This window comes from Chlorella variabilis (genome assembly GCF_000147415.1).
Source record: "Chlorella variabilis unplaced genomic scaffold CHLNCscaffold_12, whole genome shotgun sequence".
In the NCBI taxonomy this organism is placed as follows: domain Eukaryota; kingdom Viridiplantae; phylum Chlorophyta; class Trebouxiophyceae; order Chlorellales; family Chlorellaceae; genus Chlorella; species Chlorella variabilis.
In genome coordinates this window covers 101,040-125,110 of record NW_005435076.1, presented here as the reverse complement: position 1 = coordinate 125,110, position 24,071 = coordinate 101,040, and the positions used below count along the sequence as shown (strand labels likewise).

Sequence of the window (24,071 nt, the reverse complement as noted above, 5' to 3'; positions counted from 1 at the left end):
AGGCAAGAGGAGCAGGGCGGCCACCCAGGCCACCCCGCCACCCCAAACAGACACCCACCCAGCCACCCACCCCAAATCCTGTCTGCAAAAGGTTACAGCATATCATTGGAGGGTGTGTATGAAGCATAGGGAGAGCCATTCTGGGGTCGCAGGGTGGCATTTATGCGGCAGCAGTCAACAGGGAGCTGCTGATGTGTACACCAGCCTGCTACAGGTGCAGGGTGCCGTCACATGATGGTGTAATTCGGGCCGCCCCCACCCTCGGGCACCGTCCAGCGGATGTTCTGCGATGGGTCCTTGATGTCGCAGGCCTTGCAGTGCAGGCAGTTCTGCGCGTTGATCTGCAGGTGCCGCTGCCCGTCGTCGCCGGCCACCCACTCATATACCCCTGCAAGCTCGCAGGCATCACAATGAGTGGCACGGCAAAGTGCACTCAGTGGGGCGAAACACTGCTACACAGATGGACAGACGCATGGCACAGGCAGGCAGGGTCAGGCAGGCCTGCTCACCTGCGGGGCAGTAGCGCCCCTCAGGCCCGTCGTACACCGGCAGGTTGAGCACCTCTGGGAGCTTGGAGTTGAGCAGCTGCAGGTGCGAGGGCTGGTCGTGCTCGTGGTTGGTCTGGCTCCTGCAGGGGTGCGTGCCACCAGGCAGGCGCACCAGGGGATCAGCTTGGGCGGGCTACAGAGAAGGCGGCCGCCCCTGTAGTGCTGCCACCGCCCTGCTACCAGCCTGCCCACCTAAACAGCGAGGTGTTCAGATCAAAGCAGATCTTGTTGTCGAGCTTAGGATACTCTATTGGCGTGAAGCCTGAAGCGGGCTTCAGCTTTTCATTATCACTGAACCTGCACGCAGCCAGCACAGCATCAGCAAGCTGACGCATTGTGACTCTGCACATGCCTAGCTTGCATATGGCCCAAGCCGGCGCCGCACCTATGCCTCAGGGTCCAGGGCTCCTTGCCGCGCAGCAGGTAGGCCTCCAGGGCGCTGTAGGCGAGGCCGCCCCAAAGCCCCCCCCCCAGGCCAAAGCTGGGGCGGATATTACGCTCGCGGTGCAGCTCTGTCTCAATCTGTACGGCATGCCGGCCAAAAAAGTGGGAGCTGCTGAGTTCACGGAGTCACATGACACCATCCACCAGCTGCTTGCTGTCTCGCTGATCGGCGCCCACCCAGGAGTGACGCAAGTTGGTCTCATAGGCGGACAGATCCAGCGGTGCGCCCGCCGGCTGCGAGTCCATGGCATTGAAGGCGGCCTCGGCTGCCAGCATGCCCGACTTCATGGCAGTGTGGGTGCCCTGCAGGGACATGAGGGCACAAGTGCTACAGAATTCAACGACAGCAAGTCAGGCCAAGGACAGCGGGTTGGGTGCCTGCAGCACGCACCTTGATTTTTGGCACGTTCAGGAAACCGGCAGAGTCACCAACAAGCGCCCCGCCTGGGAAGGTCAGCGCAGGGATGGACTGCCAGCCGCCCTCGTTCAGCGTGCGGGCGCCATACTGCGCGCCAGGCCATGCCAGGGAATCGGTGAGACGCATCGAATGTGTCAAATGCGCTTGCCATTGAGCATTCAGCCACATTACATGACCTGCCACCACCTACCTGCAGGCATGTGCCGCCCTCCAGCAGCCTGCTGATGAGCGGGTGCCGCTTCCACTGCTGAAACTCCTGGTAGGGGTTGAGGTAGGGGTTCGCGTAGTCCAGGGCCACTACCAGCCTGCATGGTTGTGGTTGAGGGGGAAGGTACATGACCGTAGTCGACAGCGAGTGGAGTTGGGTCCCAAGTCGCAACTTTGCCATGTCCATCCCCCTGCTCACCCCATTGATACGCGGTTGCCAGGCATGTGATACAGCCAGCTGCCGCCGTACACATCCCAGGGCAGCGGATGCCCAATGGTGTGCATCACCAGGCCAGGCACATGCTTCTCAGGTGCTACCTGCACACAAACCATCCATAACTAGGGCACCGGTTCTGTGGTTTCACAGGTGCAGATCCCGCTGATGTTCAAGCAGCCGCAGCGTAGCCAGGCGGACACCGTGGTAATGAACAGGCTGCACACCGCCAGCCTGCGCACCCACCTCCCACACCTCCTTGAGCCCCAGCGCATATGTTTGCGGTTGCGCTCCGACCTGCTCCCGTAGCTGGAAGCGCTTCATGATGTGCTGTGACAGCGAGCCACGGCAGCCCTCCGCAAACAGCGTGGCGCGCGCCGTCAGTGCCATGCCCGGAGAGAAGCTGTCCTTGCGGCTGCCGTCCTTGGCCACGCCAAAGTCGTTGGTCTGCCCATGTCCATGGGACAGGGCAAAGGGGTGGGTGGCACGATGATATGAACAGGGTAAGAGGCAGGATGGAGGCAGGGGAGGAGGCGCGTGCCGGTTGCACAAACATGCACTTTGGAGCAGCAGCGAGCAGGCCAACCAGCCCATCGATGTCCGTCAGATGCCCAGCAGCGGCGGTCGGTCACCTGCACTCCATGCACATCGCCCGAGGGCCCGTACAGTACCCTGGCACCACCAAAGCCCGGGAACACCTCCACTCCCAACTCCTCTGCCTTGCTACCCAGCCACCGCACGGCCTCGCTGCAGACTCAGGCAGGGGAGCATGAGTGCACTATTGGTGCAGGACAGCGCATTCAATCAACTTGCAACTGTGCTGTCATGCTCAGGCGGCCACCCTCGCCACCCTGCATACCTGAGGCTGATCACAAAGTTGCCCTTGTGGCTCATCTGCGGCGGGTTGGGCAACCGCAGCGCCCGCTGCTGGGTCAGGTAGTAGAATCGGCTGGCGGTGGCGGGCTGCTTGACCGGGCACTCCTCATCCTCCCGCCAGCCCGGTAACAGCTCATCCAGGGCAGTGGGCTGCAGCACGTTGCCAGACAGGATGTGTGCGCCTGCAGCAGTCGCAGCAAGAGCAGCGCAGGCGATTACCAGGTCTGAAGCGGCATGCATGCCCTTAACCAATGCGACAGTGACTCAGAACAGCACTTGCCTACTTCAGCACCCTTCTCTATCACGCAAACGCTCAGGTCCTGGCCCTTTTCCTGACACAGCTGCATGGGCAGGTTTGCATACTTGCAGGGCTTAATCGCTTGCATACGCAGCTCGCCGAACACACAAGCCAGTTGTGCCTATCCGTCTGCCGGAACAGCAGTGCCACCGCCCTGCGGCAGCGTCACTGTCTCGTCTCTTTTGCTTGCCAATACCCACCTGCTTGAACCTAATTGCCGCGGCTAGCCCTGCGGGGCCAGCTCCCACTATCAGAAGGTCGTAGTGCATTGACTCTCTGGTGTCTTGTGTCGCCAGACCACCGTCTGCGGCGGCGGCGGTAGCCAGCCCGCGCAGAGCTCCAGACAGCGCTCTTGCAGATAGAGCGATGGCTGCTGTTGATCGCGCTGCGGCCATTAAATGCTGCACAGCCATCGGGACAAGCAGCAGTGCAGATCGATGACCGCCCTTCTAGTGAACCCTGGCAGTTCAGACCCCTAGACACCTAGTAAGCGGTGTTCTTTTATGGTTGTGAAGCAAAGAAGCGTTAGGCAGCGCTTCTTGTAAGAATCTTCAGGTGTTGAGTTGGCGCCCGTCGGCAACGACACCGGCGCCACGACATCCAGGGCTGGCCCTTGACCAACAGATCTCTGCCTGCACCTCATGCTGTGGCACAACCATGTGAATGTTTTACAGCGAACACATGGCGTGCGCTTGTGTGGAGGCATCTGACCCCAGTACCTCAAGGGGGAGCACCTCGGCATCACGAGCTCTTGGCGCCCTTGCGCAGCAGTCTGACCTCGCTCACAATGCTGCGCTCGTAGCGCACAATGGCAGCCGCCACTACGGCCAGGCAGGATGCGCCCACTGCCACGTGCGCTGCTGCCAGCACAGCAAACGGTTGGCCGGCCAGCTGCTTTGCCAACGCGTCGGGCACTAGGCTGATGCCGTGCTGCCGGCCCAGCTGCACCAGCGAGGAAGTGCCTGGCAGCAGCAGCAGCCGCGCTGTGCAAGTGACGGCAGCCGCCATCGCCAATGTTGTCCCCGTCTGGCGGCTGGGCAGCAGCAGGCGCAGGTGGAAGCCAGGAACCGCAGGTACAAAGCGGCGGCGTGTGAAGGCCAGGCAATACGCGATGCGCAGCAGCATGTTGGCGCCGTCCGCCAGAATCAGGCCGCACGCACCGCCCGCCCTGACTGCCACAATGCTGAGCGCGGCATGCGCCGCGGTGAAGCCCACCAGCGCGGCGTTGTTGGCATGGAGCTGGCGCTCGTTGGCCACCGAGTGCACAAAGGCCTCCAGGATGCCGTTGGCTGCCAGCAGCACCAAGTACAGGCTGTACAGGCCCAGTGCCACGGGAGCCTCCGTGTCGGCCCACCGCCGCGAGTAGAGCACCAGCAGTGCGAGGTGCGAGTAGGCGGGCCCAAAGGCGGCGCCCAGCAGGCCCACCGTGGTGATGCAGCGCACCAGCACCGCCAACAGGCGGGCCTGGCGGCGCAGCTGGGAGGGACCTGCTGCCTTCTGGCCTGCGATAGGGAAGGAGGGGCCATCACACGGGCCCAGCAAAGAGGTGAGCAGCAAAGCGGTGACCATGGCATTAAGAGACGCCCACTCGCCTGGGTTACAAGCCAGAGGACACCTGCAGGCAGCAGGGCCCAGCACGCAGCAGCAGCACAGGCCCCACCTTGCTCCTTGCTGAAGGCCACAAAGGCAGCCTCTTCAAAGGGCTGGAACAGGGTGCGCACAGCAATCGACCCCAGCCCGTTGACCAGCCCATAGACGCCCTGGTCGTGCCCGCCCTGGAACGCAGCCACCGCCATCTTGCTGCCCTCCGCCAGCAGCAGCTTCTCAACCGCCTGCAGCAACGGTACCCAGGCAGCAGTGGGGCCCGCATGAGCGTCAGCGGCAGCACAACGATAGCAGGACAGGAGTGGCAACGACGCTCGAGCGGACGGAACAGCACAGTCGCGGGCGACGCTGTGTGAGCTGTAGCCACATGGAGCACAGCAGGCACAAAGTTAGCCTGCGTGACTTGCCTGCAGCGTGAAGGTGCCAGAGAGCCGCAGAATGTCGCGGTCTGTGCCCGCTGATGGGGCAGTGGGCGGTGGCGCTGCCGCCGGGGCCCGGCTGCTGTCCTCATTGGGCGGCTGAGCATGCTGCTGCTGCTGTGCTCGTCCTCGCAGCAGGTGCGGCAGGAAGTAGGCTGCATATCCCGCCAGCGTGATGGCTGCATAGGCTAGCTGGGCCCAGGAGAAGGCGATGGCAGGGTGCATGTCGGGGCGGCGCACCAAGACCAGCGTCAGCAGGCCCTTGGCGCTCATGGCTGCAGTCTCCACGCCCACCCGCAGGGAAAACAGCAGGCGGGTGGCAGCCAGAATGTAGAATGGCTCGGACAGGATCTCCACAAAGGCAGCCAGCCCTGCACCCGTGGCACAGGTTTAGCTGTGCTGGGAGAGAGGGCCAGTGTCGGGGAGCCAGGAACAGGGCGAGTCTGGCCCAGCTCAGCGCCCCCGGCCGCCAGCCTGCCTCACCCTGCATGACGACCGCTCGGCGGTAGGCAGCATCCCCGGCCCCAACCGAGTGCAGCAGCACAGCGGTGATGACTGTCGCCAGCAGCGCACCGAGGGGCACAGTGAGGGCTGCGATGCGCAGCACGAGGAGGGTGGCCCCCGCCGCGGTCTGCTCGACGCGTAGGCAGGCGCGGCGGAAGCCCTCGCGGCTGATGGAAAGGATGGTGGTGTTAATGAGGTGGAACTGCACTGCTGCCACCTGCAGGTGTGGGACAGCACACCAGACAAAGGTTGCAGCAGCATGAAATGGAGTCGCAGCTAACCATGTGCGCAGCCACGGCAGCCAGCGCCAAGACGGCGGCGCGCCAGGAGGGCGGCGGCGGGGCTGTACCCTTCGTAAAGCCGCATTCAAGGACCACACTGCCATCCGATAAGCCCCTCACCGCACCCACCCACCCACGCACCCCATAGGCCTCGGGAGTCAGGGAGCGCGCAGTGGCAAGGTTAAGACCGAATGTGAACAGGCGGGTGATAACCTGCGAGGCTGCAGGCCGAAACAATGCATGCGGCGGCGTTGGGCAGAGCTTCTGGCGTGCAAGGGAAATCGGTTGGCGCTCCACTCACCGACCAGTTGCAGGAACCCTGCGATCATGTGGGCTAGCTTTCCATTTTCTGACACAGTTTGGATCAACACGAGAGCTCATGGGCGTAGCGGGCAGTACAGTGGGGTGTAGTGCTATGAGATTCGCCGCCGGACCCCACCCTAGCTGTCGATCGTCGTCCGACACTTGTTGCCGCCGGGGAAGCCGCTGCAGTCATTTCCCGCGGGCTCACCCTCGCCGCCCCAGTTTCCATTTAATCCCGGCGGCTCCTGCAGGATCCTGCGCTTCCCCTTTGCCTTTTCAGTTTCGGCATCGCGATCCAGCATGTCTGTGTGCCCCGCAGGTGAGCTAACCGCCCGACAGTTGCCCCGCGTCGCTTCAGTGATGCTGGTCAGTTCCATAATGCAGCAAAAGAGGCTACTGTAGAGAGATGCAAGGCCTCAGATGGGCTGCGGGCGCATCCCTCACAAGCGCCTGCTGCCGCCACCGCCTGCTCGTTGCTGGGGGCCGCACGCCGGGCGCCGCACGGCCGCTTCTCCAACAGCTTGCTCCCTCGATGCACATTCATGGGAGAGCAAGAATAATGAATGTCGAAAAGAAGGGTGGCACGCGAGGTTTTGCCCCTATGGCATGCCCGACACACTGCGGTTGCTGCTGTGAGCTGACAGCACTTTGCGTGCGCCCGCCCACCGCCCACTTGCAGTCTCTCCTGATTTCCGCCAGCGTGTTAGGAGCGGGCTTCTTGGGCTGAGGAGCGTAAACCACATCAGCAAGGTTTGCTCTGATGTGGAGGCATCTGTGGCATTTTATCGCGACTGCTTGGGCTTCATGCTGGTGAGTGAAGGATTGGGCAGAGTGAGTGAAGGTGCGCCGCACCTGTGCGGGACCCGCTCTCCTTGCGTCCACCCCTGCCCTCGGCCCACCTTGCTTTTACCCCTGCCCTGTACTGCAGGTCAAGCGCCCCGAGACTTTCAATGAAACTTTTGAGGGAGCATGGCTGTGGGGCTACGGCATGGGGCTGCACCTCATCAAGGGCCAGCCCGTCCCGCGCAGCAAGCACATTGACCCGAAGAGCGACCACCTGTCCTTCCAGGTATGGCAGCAGGGGTGGGAAATAGTGCTGGCCGGCTGCCTGCCCTGGGCTGCGGGTTCTTGCTCTTTTCGTCGGCTGCCTCAGGCTGCCCTGCTCCCTCCCCGCTACCACCACCTGTGTGTAGGCTGACTCCCTCGAGGAGGTGGAGGTGCAGCTGCGTGCCCTTGGCATTCCCTTTGTGCGGCAAGTGGTGGTGGAGGATGGAATTGAGATGTCCCAGCTGTTCTTCCACGACTGTGACAACAACATGATTGAGGCAAGCCCACCCTGGGCCAGCTGGACGTTGCGCAGCTTGGGTGTTGCACACTTGGGTGGGGCAGCCGGAAGTTGCTCACCGCGCACACCACTGCTCACCGTGCCCACCCCCGGCCTGCAGGTATGCAACTGCGACTGCCTGCCCGTCATCCCGCTGGAGCTGGGCTGCCCCCAGGCCTGCACGTTGGGCCATGCTTGCGCATCCAAGACGTGCGGCCAACACCAGCCTAGCTGCAGAAGCCATGCAGATGAGGACGAGGAGATGAGCAGCGATGGGTCCCGTGACAGCCTTGACAGCAGCCGCTCCGAGCACCACCACCACAACCCGGACCAGTTCCACACCGCCCTGGCACTGCTGCCAGCCAACAGGTGACATTCACCAATCCATCAAACAGGTACACCCTACGAGTCACCTGCAAATTCATGACTTGATTGAAACGCACCAACACATGGCGCTCGACTGTCCCTCCTGCACAACAGTGCCCTGTGTTCAGTCGCCCCAGTTTTCCTTCAAATGCCCCCTTCTTTCTTGACACACGGCTCAGCCTACGACAGGCTGAGTGCAACTCGCTGCCAATAGCCTGCGTGCTCCCGTTTTCCGCGCCTGGCCATGAGTTAGTTTTGTTTGCCTATCTAGCTCGCTCTTCCGCTTCAGCTGTGCTGGTGCCTAGTGAGACCACACATAAACACGCACACACACCTTGGCAATTGTCTACTTGTTTCCTGTCGCCGCTTGCGGCTACATAGCGTCCTCAACAGTCTACCTCATGAGGCAAGTTATAGGCCGCACAAGTCGGATGGCTCTGAGAGCCACTTGTAATGCACAGGCAGATTCATGCTGGGGAGCTAGCCTGGATTCATGATGGGGTGACCATCCAGGTCATAAGGGAGCCCTTCCGTGCACCGACCGTTTTTCGCCGCAGGTGGAACCAAAACTCAGCAGGCTGCTGCATCAAGGCTGGTTGCACCTGCACTGCGACCATGGCGCATGGCGGATCGTCCGCGGCAGGCTGCTCCTGGACAGAGGTGATTGTGAAGCCGCGGTTATTCACCAGCGTGGCTAAGCGAGTTGCAAACATGCCCTGAAAATGATCCTCGTGGTACCTGAACAGAATAGCAGAAGCAAAGGGATTCAAAAGGGGGCCTGCACAACCACCAAGAGTGCACCATATCAGGGAATGTGCCGGCCAACTCACAAATCTTTCGGGAAGCCAAAGTACATTGAAGGATCAAGTCCACCAACATCAAAAGCAAATGCGTATGCGGTTTTGATTCTGCAGCAAGCAGGGGAAGGTGTACGAGTCAGATTCCCTTTGGTTGTCTTGTCTAGTTTCAGTTTAAAGTGGGTATTGAGGTGCCTAAATGCCTCCCTGCGCACCCATGGTTGCTCCACGGCTGATCGTTCTTGCGTAAAGCTTCCAGCTGCACCCGAACGCAGGCCTCGGCGCTCAAGTCTGGGGAAGGCAGCACCAGAGGGTTGTCCACATTCTGCGGATTGCTCCTATAGGATGATGAAGCGGCTGCTACCCTGCAATAGCGGCCGCATTGTCTGGCGGCGGGGGTGCCGCTGCGCGCTGGCCGCCGTCGATTTTGCCGCCGCTCCTGCTGCCACCCACGCTGTTGTGCAGGGCTTCCGGCGACACAGGACGCCCAGCAATTTTCCACTCTGCTGCCCGCTGCAGGGCTTGTCGAGAAGCCCATGTGGGCTGCCACCGCAGACGGGCAGGGCCCAGCAGGGCGCTTGCCCAGATCGATCGAAAGTGCGCAAGCTAGCAACAGTTCGAAGCCTGAATGCTCGGCAGTCTCAGCCCAGCACGGCAGTCTCAGTCAGCCACCTGTGCATGGGAAAATTGCATGCATCGCCTCCCAGCTCACTTCCAGAAATCACCCCGTCGCTGGAGAAACAAACCAGCCTCCACGCAGCCCTGGTGTTGGTCCGCGCTCCCCCCCTCTTTGCTGATTGAGGCGTGCTGCTCGCCGCCGGGCAGCGATGGCGGACACCAAGGCGGTTACCCAGCTGGGGCCGCGATTGATCGGGCGCCTCACGCCAGAGCTCATCCTGCGCAGCCCCCAGTTCATGTCCTGCGTCAATCAGTATGAGATAGACCTGAGGGCAAACAGGGTTGCGGCGATAGAGAACCTGGGGGCCACAGAGGTGCGCGCAGTGGTGGCGGCACCTGGGGCACGGCAGCGCTCGCCCACACCTGCACCGCGCGCCCTGCCGTCTGCGTTGCTGCATGTGCGGCTTCTGCACCACCCTGCACCCGCCAGCCCTACCCACCCGGGCCCGCTGCAGAACCAGTTTGATACCATAGACCTGTCGGACAACTCCATAGTGCGGCTAGAGGGCTTCCCCAAGCTGCCCAGGCTGCAGTGCCTGTACCTCAACAACAACAGGATCAACCGCATCGCGCGCAACCTGGAAGGTGCGAGCAGCCGCCTCCGACCCTGCAGTTGCTGGCCAGATGGGGACCCCACCACAGCTGCAGCACGCCGGTGACGGTCGTACCACGTAGCTGCAGCACCGCACCAGCGGAGTTGGCCACTGGCATCCCCTTGCCTGGCAGCATGGACAGGCAGCTGCCGACAGCAAAGCACTGTGGTGAACAGGGTCGTGACTAGCTGCAGCCACCCACCCGCTGCAACCTCTGCCCCAACCACCCCTGGTACAGAAGCGATACCGCGCCTCGAGTGGCTGGTCCTTACGAACAACCGGCTGACAAACCTGGTGGTGAGTGTTGCAGTGTCTCCAGCTGCAGCCGGGAAGAGGGCAGCAGCGATAGACTGACAGCCCTGCTCCTCATGCCCTTTGCTGCTGAGCGTGGCGCTGGGTGTGTCTGCTTGTGTGTGCAGGACCTGGACTCGCTGTCCACGCTGCCACGGCTCAAGTACCTCAGCCTGCTGGACAACCCCGTCACCAAGCAGCCCAACTACCGGCTCTACGTGGTGTCGCGCTGCAAGAAGCTCAAGATGCTGGACTTCAGGAAGGTCAAGCAGAAGGTGCGGAGGGGAGGCCATGGAGGAGCGGGGCCGCAGGGAGAGCCGGGCCACAAATGGAGAAGGTTGCTGGCAAGTGCTTCTAGCAAGTGGTGTTGTCGCGCCCGGTCAGCTCAATACCTTGACTGGGCTTCCCGACGGGTGCAGGAGCGGGAGGAGGCTGCGCGGCTGTATGGCGAGGCGGCGGAGCAGGCACCGCAGACCTTTGAGCCGGAGGAGGAGCTCAAGCAGGTGAGCGGGTGATGACACGTTTTGGTTTCATCGGCGTGTTGCTTGCTCGCCTCGCTCCCTAGAGCCAGCAGCTTGCTCAAACCTAGCTGTTGCCCACGATGCCGGCCGTCTTGCCCAAACCTGCAGGCTGAGGCGGCTGTTGCTGCTGCACGGCCGGCGGCAGAGGAGCCCAGCGTGCGCAAGGGCCCCACCCCCGAGCAGATCACGGCCATCAAGGCGGCCATTGCGGCGGCATCCACGCTGGAGGAGGTGCGGCGCCTGGAGGATGCGCTGAGGACAGGGCACCTGCCCTCCGAGATCAGCATTGGCGACGGCGGCAACAAGGAGGGCGAGGCGGCGGCTGCTGCCAATGGCGCGGCAGCCATGGAAGAGGGCTGATCACCTCAGTGCGTGTTTTGCCAGGCACAGTCAATTGCAGATGTGCCCTGCGCTTACACATGCCAGCAGCTGAGATTGACATGTCCCTCTCTTCTTCAACTTGCTGCTCCTTCCACGTGACTGCTCCACTTTCAGTTTTACCAGTATGCACCGTTCACACTCGGAGGCCACCCAGCTGGCAAAGAAGGGGCTGGTTAAAACTGCGCGTTCCCCAGGATGTGTGGGCGGTTGGATGCCCCAGCACTGCATAATCGACGCAGTGCCCCGCCAGGTGGCTGCCCTTCTTCTGGCGCAGCAATGTGACCTGGTTGCTAGAATTCTTGTAGACAGATGAGGACTTCCCTTCTCATGCAGAATAATGCCCCAGAGGTCGAGTTGAGGAATGAACAAAGCACATGCATCATCGCTGCCCAAACTGATCGCTGCCAGCCGAGCCAGCTGGCATCCAAACTTGCTGAATGCCAGCTGCGGCCGCCGACTGCATCAATGTGGCTGGCAATGCCTGATCCTGGTCACAGCACGTTGCCGTTGCCATCGTGAGGTCCAGCCCTGCGTGTACTGTCGAGGCCCGTGATGAGGAGAGGGGCGAGGGGTCTCCAAGGGAAGAGAGGGAGCTGGATGCCTCGTCTTGCTTGGACCAAGCACTTGGTTCTGGCAGCTCGGGAGAGGAGAGCGAGCGCACAAGCTGCAGATTGAGATTGGGCACTGGTGGCCTGCGATGCTGCTGCTCCTGACAGCATGCTGCGTCCTCCGCAGGGCTGGGGGCCGTCCTGAAAGGGGACTGGTCGCCAGCAGAAGTAGGGGTCTGGTCCATGGGTGTAGCAAAGCACGAGTCCCCTTCTTCTTCCGGCTGCGCTGCCTTCCTGCTGTTGGTGCCATCAGCGCTCGAGATGGCAAGCTGCATCGATGCTTGCCGCAGAGCTGGCAACCCCAGCTGTTGTAGGCCCCCGCCGCCCCAGCTGCTGCCCATCAGCGTCTTGATGGGGGCAATTCGAACGCGAGCCAGTTCGAGCTGCAGCTGCTTCGCCGTCATCTCTACCAGCAGGGGCGTGGGTGAGCTGCAGCGGACACCGCTGCTGCATGCTGGCGATTTGCAAGCGTTGCTGGCTCTGCTGGGAAGCTGCCGCATACTGTTGATGGGCAACGGCAGCAGGGGTGCCCGGATCACTTGCTCCGCCTCGGGCACCTGGGCTGCGCCTGCACATGGGCCCACATGGCATCCTGGCCAGCAGGCTGTCTGCACAGCTGCATGTTCTGTCTCCACTGGGTAGCCTACCTGCACAACTTGGTGTACCAAGGATCCGCGACGCAGGACTTGCTCTTGCCGCAAGGTGCTGAGCTCGCTACGAGCCGCCTGCAGCTGCTGCTGCGCCTCGGCCAGCCGATTCTGCAAGGCCAACATCTGCTGCTGGTGCCGCTCATCAGCAACAGCGACTGCGGCCGCTGCATCCGTTGCGCCCTGCTGAAGCTGCTGCTGCACGGCAGCCGCATGCTCATCTGCAGCAGTCGCGGCCCGCTGCTTCAGCTGCTGCACTTGCCAAGCCAGCAGCTCAGTCTGTGCCGCTGCCCGCTGCAGCTCTGCCCGCAGCTCTTCCAACTCCTCCAAATGGCTGCCAGCATCCAGCTCGTCCTGCACTCACCCCGCCGTTGCATTGCATTGCTACTAGCATCACATGGGGATGCAGGATGCTGGGAGAAAGATGGAGCAAATGAGGCTTTCTCATCCTGTGCGCCCCCCCACACCCCGCCGTTGCCCCCAACCCTGGCCCATGCACCTTGAGCGTGGCCGCTGCGAGGGCTTCTTCCCGCAGGGCCTGCACCTCGCCGTTCTTATGTGCTAACTCCCGCTCCGCCATGTACAGCCGCTCCCGCAGGCCTGCCTCTGCTCGCCGCGCCGAGTCCACGGCCAACTGATGCTCTGTGGCTTGTGCACGCAGTGAGGAGACCTCTTTCTCAAGAGCTGCTGCAGCACACTGCTGCTGCTGCAGTGCACCATGCATTGCTTGCTGGGCTGCACGGCAGGCATGAAACACAGCATGAACCCAGAAGCACTCAGATTGCCGAAAAGGCAGGTGACACTGGAAGGCAGCAACTGTGGATATCAAGGTGCATATCACATGTTGCCTAGGCTAAAAGAGCGGCTCCACGGCCCACCTTGCATCTGCGAGTCCAGCAGTTCTGCGTTTAACTCCTTGAGTCGCTCAATCTCCATCCGGGCAGCTTCCAGCAGTGTATGCTCTGCCCATGCTTCCAGGCTGGTCGCACAGCTGCCGTCTGTCTGGCACCACCCATCCTGCACCTCTGTCGGCAGCTGATGGGATGGCTCCTCAAAAAGTGCTTTCCAGGCAGAGCTATCCAACGGGTCAGATGGCTGCATCGAGAGAGGGGCGCCCATCTGCTCCTGCATTGAAGAAGATGCTGCCACCGTCGTGTGCTGCTGCCGCTGTGCCTGGGCCAGCTGCTCCTGCAGGTCACGCCGGTCGGTATCAAACTGCAACCGCAAGCGCTGCACCTCGCCCTCATACTTGCGCATCAGCTGGCCCAAGCCCCAGGTCTGCTCCAGCTCAGCTATGCGCAGCGTCTGCCAGTCCATCTGCTGCCGAGCCTCGGCTAGCTTAGCCTCCATTGCATCCGCCCTGCATTACAAGCAGGCCGTGTAGGGTCAGTCATTAACCTGAGGGTCAGTCATGAACCAAAAGGCGGCAGCGCCGGTGACAAGGATGTACAGCTTTTGCAGGTTAAGAGCGCTGTGCAGCACCATTCCCACCTGGCAGTATCCTGCATGCTTGCAGCCTGTGCAGCCTCTAGCTGCTGCCTGAGCTCTGCTGCCTCTTCCTCTGCTGCAGCTGCACGAGACCTTGCGCTAGTAGCTGCTGCCTGCGCGCTGGCTGCCTCTGCCAGTGCAGCCTCTGCCTGCTTCGAAGCAGCAGCACCCATGCTCGTGCAAGTCCCCGCCACCTGCTGCAGCTCTGCCTGTAACTGCTCTACCTGCCGCGCCCTTGCCTTGGCCACCAGCCTGCTCTGTGTGGCCTCCATACACAACCGCTCCCGCTCCTTGGCCTCAGCCTGTGCGGCCGCCACCAGCTGCTGGTGCAGCATCGCCACATCCGACTGCAGTGCGTCCCTTTCGGTTGCAAGCTCTGCTATGCGGCACGCCTCCCTGCCCAGCTCCTGCCTGGCCTGCGCCAATAGCCTGCCATCCATCGTGACAGAGGCGGCTGCGGCCAGGCGTTCCGGGGCAACTGCACCGCTGGCAAACTGCAGATCCCGCACTTGCGCCGCCAGCTTGCGGTTCTCGGCCTCACAGCCCTGCAGCCGGCTCTGCGCCTCTGCTAGCCGTCCTGCCACGTTGACTAGAGCAGCCTCCTTCTTGCACATCGCCACGCGCAGCGCCGACAGCATGGACAGCAGCTGCTCCTCGTCTGCGGTGGCAGCGGCCGCCGTCTCATGGCTGGGCTCTGGCTGCAGCCCGCGCTGCCTGTCGTCAGGAGGCGAGGCGGCGCTGGCGGAGCTGGGGGATGAGGTGCCGACTTGCCACGGTTGTATTTCCGGGAAGGGCAGCAGCGGTGACGCGGGTGTCGGCGCCGCGGGCGGCGAGCCCCAGCGCTCGGCCAAGGCGCCTGTGCCGCTGTAAGGACGCCCTCTCATCACCCATGACATGCTTGCACTGCCTGCTTACCCAGGCCCCTGCAGAGCGGCAACCGTGCGCCTTCCACTGCGTGTTTGAGCGCAACGCAGAGCAACGAGAGGTTAGCCCTGCTGCTGCCCGTGACCGACGATCGATCGCTGCAATCACAGCAACTAGGGCGAGTTGCCTCTCCGGGACCCACAGAGCCTGTGGGCCAGGTTGCAGTCGATTATCCAATGTCTGTGCCCTCACAGACTTGGGCATGAGAAATTTTGTTCAATTGAGCTGTGGCATGCATTGCTGGCACCAGCCACCGAGAGTTTGACCAGTGGTCAACGGCCCGCTGAGGTGGCCGCCCAGCATAGGCTCCTCGTGTGCTGCAGCATGAGCTCTCGAGCCTTCTGCAAGTTTGTGTTACATGGGTGAAGCGGTGCAGGGGCTGTGGCGGCCAGAGGGCGCCCTGCCCAGCTGGCCGCCCCTGCTGCGCGGACCGGCCCTCCTAATGTTGGATGGCCGATTTGCGCGGGGATGCCTTTTCTTGCAGCCTTACATCGTAAGCTCCATAATGGCAGACACAATGTCGCCATCCGCGTTTTTGAGCGCCTTAACCGCCTTGCTGCGGCTGACGCCCGCCTGCGTCATGACCAGCTCAATGTCCTTGGACTCCACGCCACTCTCGTCCACCTCCTCGCCGTCCTCCTCCTCTTCCTCCTCCGGCTCCGCGGCGCGCGTGGGCGCTGGGCCCGCACCACCACCGCCCATGGCCTCGGCCATCCTGCAGCAGCGGCGGCGAGGCGAGCAGGGTCAGGCACGGGCCAACCAGCTCATGCGTGCCTGCTTCCTTGCACGGCAGCAGCACTGCCCAGAACCATGCCCGCGTTGTCGCCCTGCGAAGCTATGCTTGTGTGATCCTGCGCCTCTCAACCTGCTGCTTGCAGTGCCTGCCGCTGCCAACACGTCGGCACACGCACCGGAACTGCTCTGCTGCTGCGCCGGCTGCCTGGGCGCTCAGGTCCTCGATCTTGGCCTCGCCAAAGATGACATAGGTGTCGGAGGAGGGGCTCTTGTACACGTCTGGCTTGTTGATCACAAACAGGATCTGCAGGCACATTTGCGCCCGAGGCGTGGCAAGCAGCATGCAGGTCAGCAGCAGCATCTTTGCACAGCGGAGCGGCATGAAGGTGCCAGGGGGGGAAGGGCAGCAGCGCGAATGCCAATCGACAGCACCCGTGCGCAGTGGCATGAACGTGCCAGGGGGAAGGGCAGCACCGCAAGCCCCAATTGGCACATGCAACAGGAGCTACATGCATAAACTGGTCAGCATGCTGGTTCTGCATATGCCAGCAGCAGGTGGCGGGATGCGGGACGGCCTGTATGCGCTCACGTTCTTGCTCTTCCTGATCTGCACGCGCATCACGCCGGGCACAGGCTTCATGCCCAGCTTCTGCATGGCCTTGCGGCTCTTCTTCTCTGAGCGGCTCTGCTTGCCGCGGGCGCCGCCCTCCTCGCCTGCAGCGGCGCAGCGAGGCGGGGCAGGGGCCGGTCAGCGGGCCCCAGCCACTCCGAATTGCGCCAATCGCCACCCTGGCAGCCTGTCACGCAGCAATCGTGCTGCCAAAGACCCACCGCCCTCGTCCAGGTCCGGCACGTCGTCCTCGTCGCTGCTAACATCGTCGTCCACATCCTCCTCCACGTCCTGCAGGACCGGCAGCCCCGTGCGTGAGCCCCCACGCCCAGCGACATGTCATGCAGCTCCCCAAGGACATCACCCACCTCCACCGTCTCGATGGCCTCGGCCTCTGCCTTGGTCATGGTTCAACCTGGCTAGCAGCGACTGCAGCCCAGTGCAAAGAGGCCGCAGCGCGCACAAGCCGGCCCCAATGTCCCACACCTGGGACCACTGGGCATAGCATGCGTCGGGGGCTCACGGCTGCGGCCTTCTCCAATTTTGACAGCGTGCGATCATACAGACCTTTGGTTTGAGAGCTGCCCCCACCCACCTCGCCGCTCCACATGGACCAAGCGCTGAGTTTGTGAGCTTGTTTCGGGGTGAGCCCCTAGCGGATTTCGTCGAGGTGTCAAGCGATGGATCAGGCTGGCGCGGAGCAGCAGCAGCAGCAACCAGCTGCTGCTGCCGCCACCGCCGCCGCCAACCCGGGGCCATCCCCCTATGGACGGGCCAGGTGGGCTGATTTTTTCTGGAAGAGCAGTTTCTAGGGGTCGTGGAATGCTTAGCGCCTTGCTGAGCAGTGCTGGGGGATGCCACACCTGCCTTCATGCCTGCCGCTACCGTTGCTGCAGGTCGCCACATGTGCCGCTTTCTGCCGGAGGGCCGCCCCCACTGCAGCAGGCTCGGCCGCCGCCTCCCGCTGGGCCACCGCCCCCCATGATGCCGCATTATGGGGCAGGGCCCCCGGGGATGCTGCCTCCTAGGGTGCGTACTTTCACACAGCGTGCTGGTGTCTGCTCAATCCCTGGTGCAATCAATGGTCTGGACCAGTCCAGGCACCAGCAGCCGCACTGGGGAGCTGACTGGCGCCAGTTGACGGCTCTGTTGCTGCAGGGCATGGCACCGTATCCTGGTGCCCGGCCACCGTTTGTGCACCCTGGCTACATGCCCCCAGGGGGATTCCGCGGCATGCCACCCCCCGGGATGCCACCCCCCGGCTACATGCCACCACCGCACGGCCCACCAGGGCGGCCGGGCATGCCACCCATGCCGTCCTTCCACCCTGGACACCCCCCTTTTGGGCGCCCTCCACCGATGGGTGCGCGGCCAGGCCCTCCTGGCGGCGGCAGTGGCAGGAGCAAGGAGGAGATGGAGCGGCAGAAGCGGGCGTCAGAGGCGTGGATTGCACACAAAGCTGGAGATGGGTCAGAAAGTGTGTACTACTACAACCAGCTGACAGAAGAATCCACATGGGAACGGCCTGAGGGGTTCAAGGGCGATGAAGGCAAGGCCAGCAGCAACCCTGTGCCGGTGTCATCAGGTGGGCGCGGCGCACTATCTGCGGCTGCATGGATGGGCATGGCTGTTCTGCTTGCGCTGTAGTGTCGTTGGCTGCAGTGGCAGCATCCCATGCAGAGCCAACGTACAGCTGACTGATCCCAGGCGGGTGGCACGGCTTAGGAGCTCTGCTGCTGCCCCGACACCACCGCACGCGCGTCATCCCCTACCTTGCACCATGCAGAACGCGTGCCGGGCACCGACTGGCTGGAGGTGGTGTGTGACGATGGCAAGAAGTACTACCACAAACCGCAGACCGACGAGACGACCTGGCACGTGCCTGCTGAGGTGGAGGCCAAGCTGAAGCTGAAGCTGGACCCGGTCAGGGCCAAGATGCTGGAGCGGGCGCGCGCCATGGGCGCCCAGCTGGCGCCGGAGTATCGCGAGGGTGGGTGGGACTGCGCTCTGCCTTGTGCTGCCACCACCCTATTTTGTGGTGCCGGGGGGGGGGGACATGATGGCTGCAACCGTTGAGCGGGCTGGCCGCCTTGTCGAGGCCTGGCTGTTGGCTTGCGCATGACAGTCCTACTGCTGCTTCTGCGTGCTCTACCCTGCAGCTGGGGGCGGCGGAGGCGTGGAAGTCGCGGTTGATGAGGATGTGACCTTCACAGAGGACGACATTGGGCGGGAGGAGCCGCCAACCGGGGGCCCATCAGCTCGCGGGGGGCCTCCGCCGCCGGGCATGCACCCACCACCGCCCCAGCAGCAGCAGCAGCAGCAGCACTTCTCACTGGGCATGCCACTGCCGCCAGGTGGGCTGCCACCACAGCACCAGCAGTTACGCCCCAGCATGCCACCGCCACCCTTTCAGCAACACCCAGGCATGCCGCCGCCGCCCCAGCAGCACCCAGGCATGCATCCGCCCCAGCAGCGCCCAGGCATGCTACCGCCCCAGCACCTGCAGCACTACCCGCCAGGCATGCCGCCCCCAATGCGTGGCGGGCTGCCGCCCCCGCTGGCGATAGCGCCTCCGCCAGCTGGCCAGCCAGGGCAGCACCAAGGCCTCCCTCCCCTGCACCAGCAGCAGCAGCAGCAGCAGCCGCCGCCGCCACAGGAGCCGGCGCGTGTGAAGACAGGGTATGGTCCCGACGGTTACATGGCCAAGGAGGAGGCAGTGGCGGCGTTCAAGGCACTGCTGGAGGAGAAGGGGGTGCACGCCTTCTCGCGGTACGAGCGGGAGCTGCCCAAGCTGCAGCCCGACAAGCGCTTCAAGGTGGGGCGGCGGCCACAGCGAAAGGGTGGCACGTTCTTGTTCTCAGGCTCCTGAGCTGCTGTTCACATGCTCAATGTCTGGGCCCCCTTGTTGACATGTCTGCAGTACCTGCCCACCATTGCGGAGCGCAAGGCGGCATTTGGGGAGTTCTGCAAAGAGTCGGTTGGCAAGAAGAAGGGAGCAGCCGCAGCGGCAGGCGGCGCCGGCATCAAGGGCAAGGGCGCTGGCAGCAGCAGCAAGGCCGCTCCAGCAGTGGCAGCGCCCCCTCCTGCAAAGACGCCAGCCACCGAGTTTGAGCGTCTGCTCGAGGAGATTCAGGCGGCCTGCAGCAGCAGCATAGTGCCTGCACCTGCTGCGGGGGAGGAAGAAGGGCAGCTGTTGCCAGCCTGGGATGCCCGCCTGCATCTGGAAGACCTGCAGGAGCGGTGGGGCGAGGACCCACGCTGGCAGCGCTGCCCCGCCGAGCAGCGGCAGGTTGCATTTGATCAGCTGCTGGCGCCAGTGCGCGCGGCAGCGCGCAAGCAGCATGAAGCAGACTACCGGGCGTTGCTGCGTGAGGCGGGTGTGACGGGTGCCTCGCGCTGGTCCCGCACCAAGGATGAGCTGTCGGCTGACCCTCGCTACCTGGCGCTGCCACGTGATGACAGGTGCGGGGACCAAAAGGGACTATCCCCGCACCTGCGTAGTGTGGGCGGGCACGGCATGGGCCTCCTGTTCTTGACAACGAGGGGCGGCCGCAGGTCATGGACCACCATGGTGCCATAGCTCGGCTGGTGGCGCCCAGATGGCCGCCGCCTGCCCTGCCCGTGCACCCCGAGGACCCTGCAGGGAGGGCCTGTTCAGGCTGTATGTTGCTGAGCTGGCCAAGGGGGAGGAGGTGCTGCGGGAGCGGGAGCACAAGCAGCGCGAGGCGGAGCGGCGGCTTCAGACGGAGCTGCGAGTGGCGGAGCAGCGGCGGCGGCAGGTGCGGGAGTGGTTCAGTGCATGGCTGCATTGGCAGGGGCATGCGTCTCGGTGCGACAGGGCCATGCCGCGCCTAGGGGCGTTGCCTGGTCCGCTGCACCACAGCCACCCGTCCTCTCCTTAACCTCTGCTCCCTTGCCCACACACCCCTTTGCCCTGCAGGCCGCCCATGCCGATGCGCTGGCCCACTACCGTGCACTGCTGCAGGAGCTGCATCTGGGGCCTGATGCGCGGTGGCGCGACTATAGCGAACGCATCATGCGTGATTCGCAGGTGATTGAGCAGCCTGTGCTGGGCAGGACGTGTGCAACAGGAGGCGGTGTGTGTGGAGGTTGGACGGCGGCTTGGCTGCGCTTCTGGGCTTTTGCAGCCCTTGGCGCCCCACCCCCATGTCCGGTCACCCCAAGTGTCCGGTCTGTGTGTGCAGGGGCGGGGCTCCAACGCCGCCCTGGAGCGCGGCGAGGCGGAGTCTGTGTTTCGGGAGCATGTGGTGGCGCTGCAGGAGGAGGCTGTGGAAGGGTTCCTGGACCTGCTGGATGCGGAGATGAAGGTGGGTTGGGGGGGGGAGGCACATGTGGAGGGCCCGGTGTGTCGGTCAGCTGATTTTGTCATCTCGAAGAGGTAGAAGATAAGTGCAAGACAGGGGACCAGAGCTTTTGAGATTGCCTGCCACACGCACACACCAGACCCCTTGCCTACTTAAACCCCATGCCCGCATGTCCTGCCTGTGCCTGTCCACCCTGTGCTACAGCCGTTGATCCCCAGCCGCGAGCAGCAGCAGGCATCAGGGCTTCCCAAGCCGCTGTTGCGCTGGCGGGATGCGGAGCCGCTGCTGGAGGATGACCCGCGCTTTGGGGCGCTTGCCGAGGAGTATAGGTGTGGGTGGTTGGTGGTGGCAGTGGTGGCAGGGTGCTGTATGTGGCTGCGTGGTCATGATGGTGGCGTAATGTACAAGAGCCTGCATGGTGTGGCTGACATTCCTGAGATTCCTTACTGGCTGTGTGCGCTCATGTAAACATGATGGCTGTGGCTGCATTGCTGGGTGCATCTGATTGTGTGCAGAGAGAGGGTATGGCGGCAATGGATTGAGGACGAGCTACACAACAGAGACCACCCTCTGGCCCGTCCTCGCACGCAGCGCCGCTTGATGGGCGGCGGGGAGGGCGAGGAGAAGCAGGCGTCGGGCATCCGACAACCCCGCCCCTTGCTCAACGATGGCGGGATGGACAAGGCGTACCTGCGGGAGTACATTGTAGCGGACTCCAAGCGCCAGCGCCGCGAGTGACATTGGGCTTGACTGCACGACCCTCTGGCCCAATTGCTTTCCTCACCACGCTCTCTTCTTGTGCTCCAAGACTCTACACACTGAAACTCTTACATAGTATTGTAAGGGGAACAAAATGAAACTTTATTATTTGGATTTGTGGCATCCAGCTGGTAAGGGAGGGAGTAACGTAAACAACTGAACCAAGCACTTGCTCGCGTGCTGTGCAATTCGCACGAAGAGGAAATGGATGCCACGTGGCGCCCTGCTGGAGGGCGCCACCTCTCTGCAACCGCATCACACCCACTTCCCGATGACGGCCATGACAGTGACGCCGCCCCAGAAGGACACAAAGCCCATGGCCTGCACCCACCACCGCCGGCTGCGCAGCCATGCCGACTGCGTCATCAGCGGGTTGATCAGCTCCACCAGCACCACGTAGATGAGGATGCCGGTGGATATGGAGTCAAAGATGCCCTCCACCATCAGCGTGGTGGTGGAGTTCTTGTTGAACGACTCGCGCATGCCGATGCCTGCGGGTGGGCGGGCGGGCGAGTGAAGCGAGACAGTGAGGGGGCAAGTCATGCCACTTGGGAGCAAGGGAGGGGCCAGGGGATGTGCCGGTGGCAGCACAAGGCAAGGCACAGCGGGTGCTCCAGAGCAGCCCGTGCGGGTGCTCCCCAGCAGCCACCACTCACCAATGGCGATGCCTATGGGGGTGGTGACGGCGTATGCCAGGCCCATCAGCATGCTGCGCAGTGCAGTCATGCCCGAATCCACCACGGCGGAGCCGATGGCGAAGCCCTCGAAGAACTGGTGGAAGGAGAGCGCGACGAGTAGGGTGTTGAAGGCGCTGCCGCCCGTCACGCCCAGCGTGATGCCAATCAGCACTGAACAGGGAAGGAGAGAGAGCACGCTCTGAGGCTAAAGTTGGCAAACCGGCAAGAGCTGGTCATTCAGCGCGCCAGAACTGCACTGCAGTCGAGCTCCTGTGCTTCCTGCGCACACCTGAGTGGAAGATGATGCCCGCCTCCAACAGGTAGATCCCCACAATCTGGGAGGGGTCATGCTTGTGCTTGATCAGCGTGTTGCAGCCCTTGCCATGCACAGCGCAAGTGTCTGCAGGTGGGGAAGGCACAATTGGCAGTCTGGGAGGGGCAGAGGCAAAGTAGAGCCAAGGAAGGGGCAGAACCGTCATACGCTTGCTTGCAGCCAGAAAGTCGGACGCCGCACTCACCGCCATCCTCGCCCAACTCGCTGCTCTCCGTCTGCCCCGCCTCCACGTCGCTGGGCGGCTCGCTGGCCGACGGCATGTTTCCGTGCAGCTGCGCCTTGCTGCTGTGCATGCTGACAAGGGCGCCCACCACCGCGGCGTGGTGAGTGTGCTTGTCGTGGTCGTGCGCCTGCTCGTGGCAGGCCTCCACGTGCGGCTGGCCGCCTCGCCGCTCAATGTACTTTTGGTAAGCCCCCTCTATCAGGAAGTCGATCAGCTGCATGAAGACGATGGAGATGGTGACAAAGAGGTAGGCCCAGGCCTCGTATGCATCGTTCCACGACTCGGGCAGGCAAGGGGAGGAGAGGTTCTGGGCCGCAGGGAGCAGCATGTGTCTGCGTGCGGGTGGGGCAGGGCAGGGTGGCGCTGTGGGAGGGCCAGCGAGGGCGAGGCAGGAGCTAGAGCCAGGCACGGGCAGACGACCAGGAGCCACCCTGCGTGCTTGCTCACATGAATGCCGTGGACAGAATGGTGCCAAAGCCTGCAGAGGGCGCAGAGATGCAGCTGGGTGGACAAACGGTGGCAACAGGAGACCCGACGGCATTCGCAAGGTGCATCGAGATGGCGGGCGGCCACCGCTGCCGGGCCCAACTCACCAAAGAAAGTGCCCATCTTGATGACCGCCATCACGCTGCCGCTCTTGCTGGAGATGTGGAGCACCACGGGCAGCAGCGCGCCCCCCGCGCTGACGCCCAGCAGGATGAAGACGGAGCCGATGTGCAGGCCCAGGTTGTAGTCCTCGCTGGCCTCCATGCTGCACACGTCCTCCTTGGCCGCATCCACAGACCCCAGCTCCGCCGCCACCGCGGCTGCAAGGGGAGAAGGATGAGGGAAGGGGGTTCAGGTGGGCGATGAGCAGGCAGCGGGCTGGACCAGTGGCAACTTCAGAGGCACGCTGCAGAGGTGGGGAGGCGAGTGCGGCACACCGAACTCCATGATGCTGACGCCGTGCGCATGGCCGCTGTGGTCGTGCGCGGCGTCCTCGTCATGCGCATGTGCGTCGCCAGCTGCGTCTTCGGCGTGGTCTGCATGCTCCCCTTCGGGATGGTCTGCATGCTCCTCTTCCAAAAGGTCGGCGTCAGCAGCGGCGGCAAGGTCGGCCTCCTCCTCGGCGAGCTCCTCTCCCTCCTCATGGGCGTGCTCCTCTGCGGCCGCTTCCTCTTCGTGAGCATGCTCCCCTTCAGCGCCTTCTGCTGCGTGGTCCGCATCAGCAGCCTGGTTTGCTGCCGCACCCTGCACTGCACCGCCGGCTGCAGCTACCTCTGTAGCATGATCATGTTCGTGGTCGTGTTCCTCGGCAGGTGTCGCAGCGGCCGCGGGCGTTTCTTGCGCCGAGGCGGGGACGAGGGCATGCGTGCACAGGAGCAGCCCCGCCAGCAGCAGGACACCCCAGGTGTGCCTGGAAGCCATATTGCTGTGAATTTTAAGACCATCTGGCGTGCGGACAGCAGTGAGAGGTTTTTGGGGATTCGCCGGGGTCCCGGGAGTGCAGTCCCCATGGGCGATTGGTGTGCATGTTTTGTGGTGGTTGGGTGGGTGTTGCGGGCGGCTGGTTGGGGGTTGGGGGTTGGGGTGGGGGCGGCTGGCTGCGGCGAGCTGCGCCCTGGCGGCTGTTCCCAGGCCTGCGCATCGGCCGCCGACTGGCTTCGTGCCCCCGCCGTGCGTTCGACCCCGGA

At 63.3% G+C, this 24,071-nt stretch overlaps 7 protein-coding genes across 7 annotated transcripts; 2 read left to right on the top strand and 5 right to left on the bottom strand.

Annotated features, from left to right (window-relative positions):
- Window positions 1-227: 227 nt before the first annotated feature.
- Window positions 228-3,400, bottom strand: CHLNCDRAFT_24204 (hypothetical protein; the record flags this gene model as incomplete). The annotated part of the gene is made up of 13 exons (XM_005846792.1): window positions 228-388; window positions 510-628; window positions 741-845; window positions 934-1,070; window positions 1,170-1,295; window positions 1,384-1,497; window positions 1,601-1,715; window positions 1,817-1,931; window positions 2,074-2,278; window positions 2,464-2,578; window positions 2,691-2,889; window positions 2,979-3,048; window positions 3,206-3,400. The coding sequence occupies 13 exons, from the start codon at window positions 3,398-3,400 to the stop codon at window positions 228-230; spliced, it is 1,776 nt and encodes a 591-aa protein (XP_005846854.1).
- Window positions 3,401-3,746: 346 nt separating this feature from the next.
- CHLNCDRAFT_134653 (hypothetical protein) lies at window positions 3,747-4,801 on the bottom strand (the record flags this gene model as incomplete). The annotated part of the gene is made up of 2 exons (XM_005846791.1): window positions 3,747-4,507; window positions 4,666-4,801. The coding sequence occupies 2 exons, from the start codon at window positions 4,799-4,801 to the stop codon at window positions 3,747-3,749; spliced, it is 897 nt and encodes a 298-aa protein (XP_005846853.1).
- A 1,465-nt stretch (window positions 4,802-6,266) lies between these two features.
- Window positions 6,267-8,275, top strand: CHLNCDRAFT_31396 (hypothetical protein). Its single transcript, XM_005846966.1, has 5 exons — window positions 6,267-6,436; window positions 6,797-6,927; window positions 7,046-7,186; window positions 7,311-7,442; window positions 7,563-8,275. Exons 1-5 carry the CDS (start codon window positions 6,418-6,420, stop codon window positions 7,812-7,814), a joined length of 675 nt encoding a protein of 224 aa, XP_005847028.1. The 5' UTR covers window positions 6,267-6,417; the 3' UTR covers window positions 7,815-8,275.
- Window positions 8,276-9,479: 1,204 nt separating this feature from the next.
- On the top strand, window positions 9,480-10,981 carry CHLNCDRAFT_11894 (hypothetical protein; the record flags this gene model as incomplete). Its single annotated transcript, XM_005846965.1, has 6 exons — window positions 9,480-9,596; window positions 9,738-9,867; window positions 10,114-10,172; window positions 10,295-10,441; window positions 10,586-10,669; window positions 10,802-10,981. Coding segments are annotated over 6 exons (717 nt in total), but the record flags the coding sequence as incomplete, so codon positions are not given.
- A 1,230-nt stretch (window positions 10,982-12,211) lies between these two features.
- CHLNCDRAFT_134649 (hypothetical protein) lies at window positions 12,212-14,707 on the bottom strand (the record flags this gene model as incomplete). The annotated part of the gene is made up of 5 exons (XM_005846790.1): window positions 12,212-12,244; window positions 12,324-12,677; window positions 12,823-12,965; window positions 13,202-13,683; window positions 13,815-14,707. The coding sequence occupies 5 exons, from the start codon at window positions 14,705-14,707 to the stop codon at window positions 12,212-12,214; spliced, it is 1,905 nt and encodes a 634-aa protein (XP_005846852.1).
- A 369-nt stretch (window positions 14,708-15,076) lies between these two features.
- CHLNCDRAFT_56187 (hypothetical protein) lies at window positions 15,077-17,695 on the bottom strand (the record flags this gene model as incomplete). The annotated part of the gene is made up of 5 exons (XM_005846789.1): window positions 15,077-15,450; window positions 15,647-15,774; window positions 16,060-16,184; window positions 16,302-16,371; window positions 17,681-17,695. 5 exons carry the CDS (start codon window positions 17,693-17,695, stop codon window positions 15,222-15,224), a joined length of 567 nt encoding a protein of 188 aa, XP_005846851.1. The 3' UTR covers window positions 15,077-15,221.
- Window positions 17,696-21,217: 3,522 nt separating this feature from the next.
- Window positions 21,218-23,805, bottom strand: CHLNCDRAFT_58029 (hypothetical protein; the record flags this gene model as incomplete). Its single annotated transcript, XM_005846788.1, has 7 exons — window positions 21,218-21,655; window positions 21,821-22,012; window positions 22,131-22,241; window positions 22,360-22,730; window positions 22,846-22,876; window positions 22,992-23,204; window positions 23,322-23,805. The coding sequence occupies 7 exons, from the start codon at window positions 23,803-23,805 to the stop codon at window positions 21,420-21,422; spliced, it is 1,638 nt and encodes a 545-aa protein (XP_005846850.1). The 3' UTR covers window positions 21,218-21,419.
- Between the last annotated feature and the right edge of the window lie 266 nt (window positions 23,806-24,071).

Coding starts and splice junctions, on each gene's coding strand:
- CHLNCDRAFT_31396 (XM_005846966.1), top strand. Junction 7,187..7,310: donor GCGACCACCTGTCCTTCCAG/GTATGGCAGCAG, acceptor ACCTGTGTGTAG/GCTGACTCCCTCGAGGAGGT. Junction 7,443..7,562: donor GTGACAACAACATGATTGAG/GCAAGCCCACCC, acceptor CCCGGCCTGCAG/GTATGCAACTGCGACTGCCT.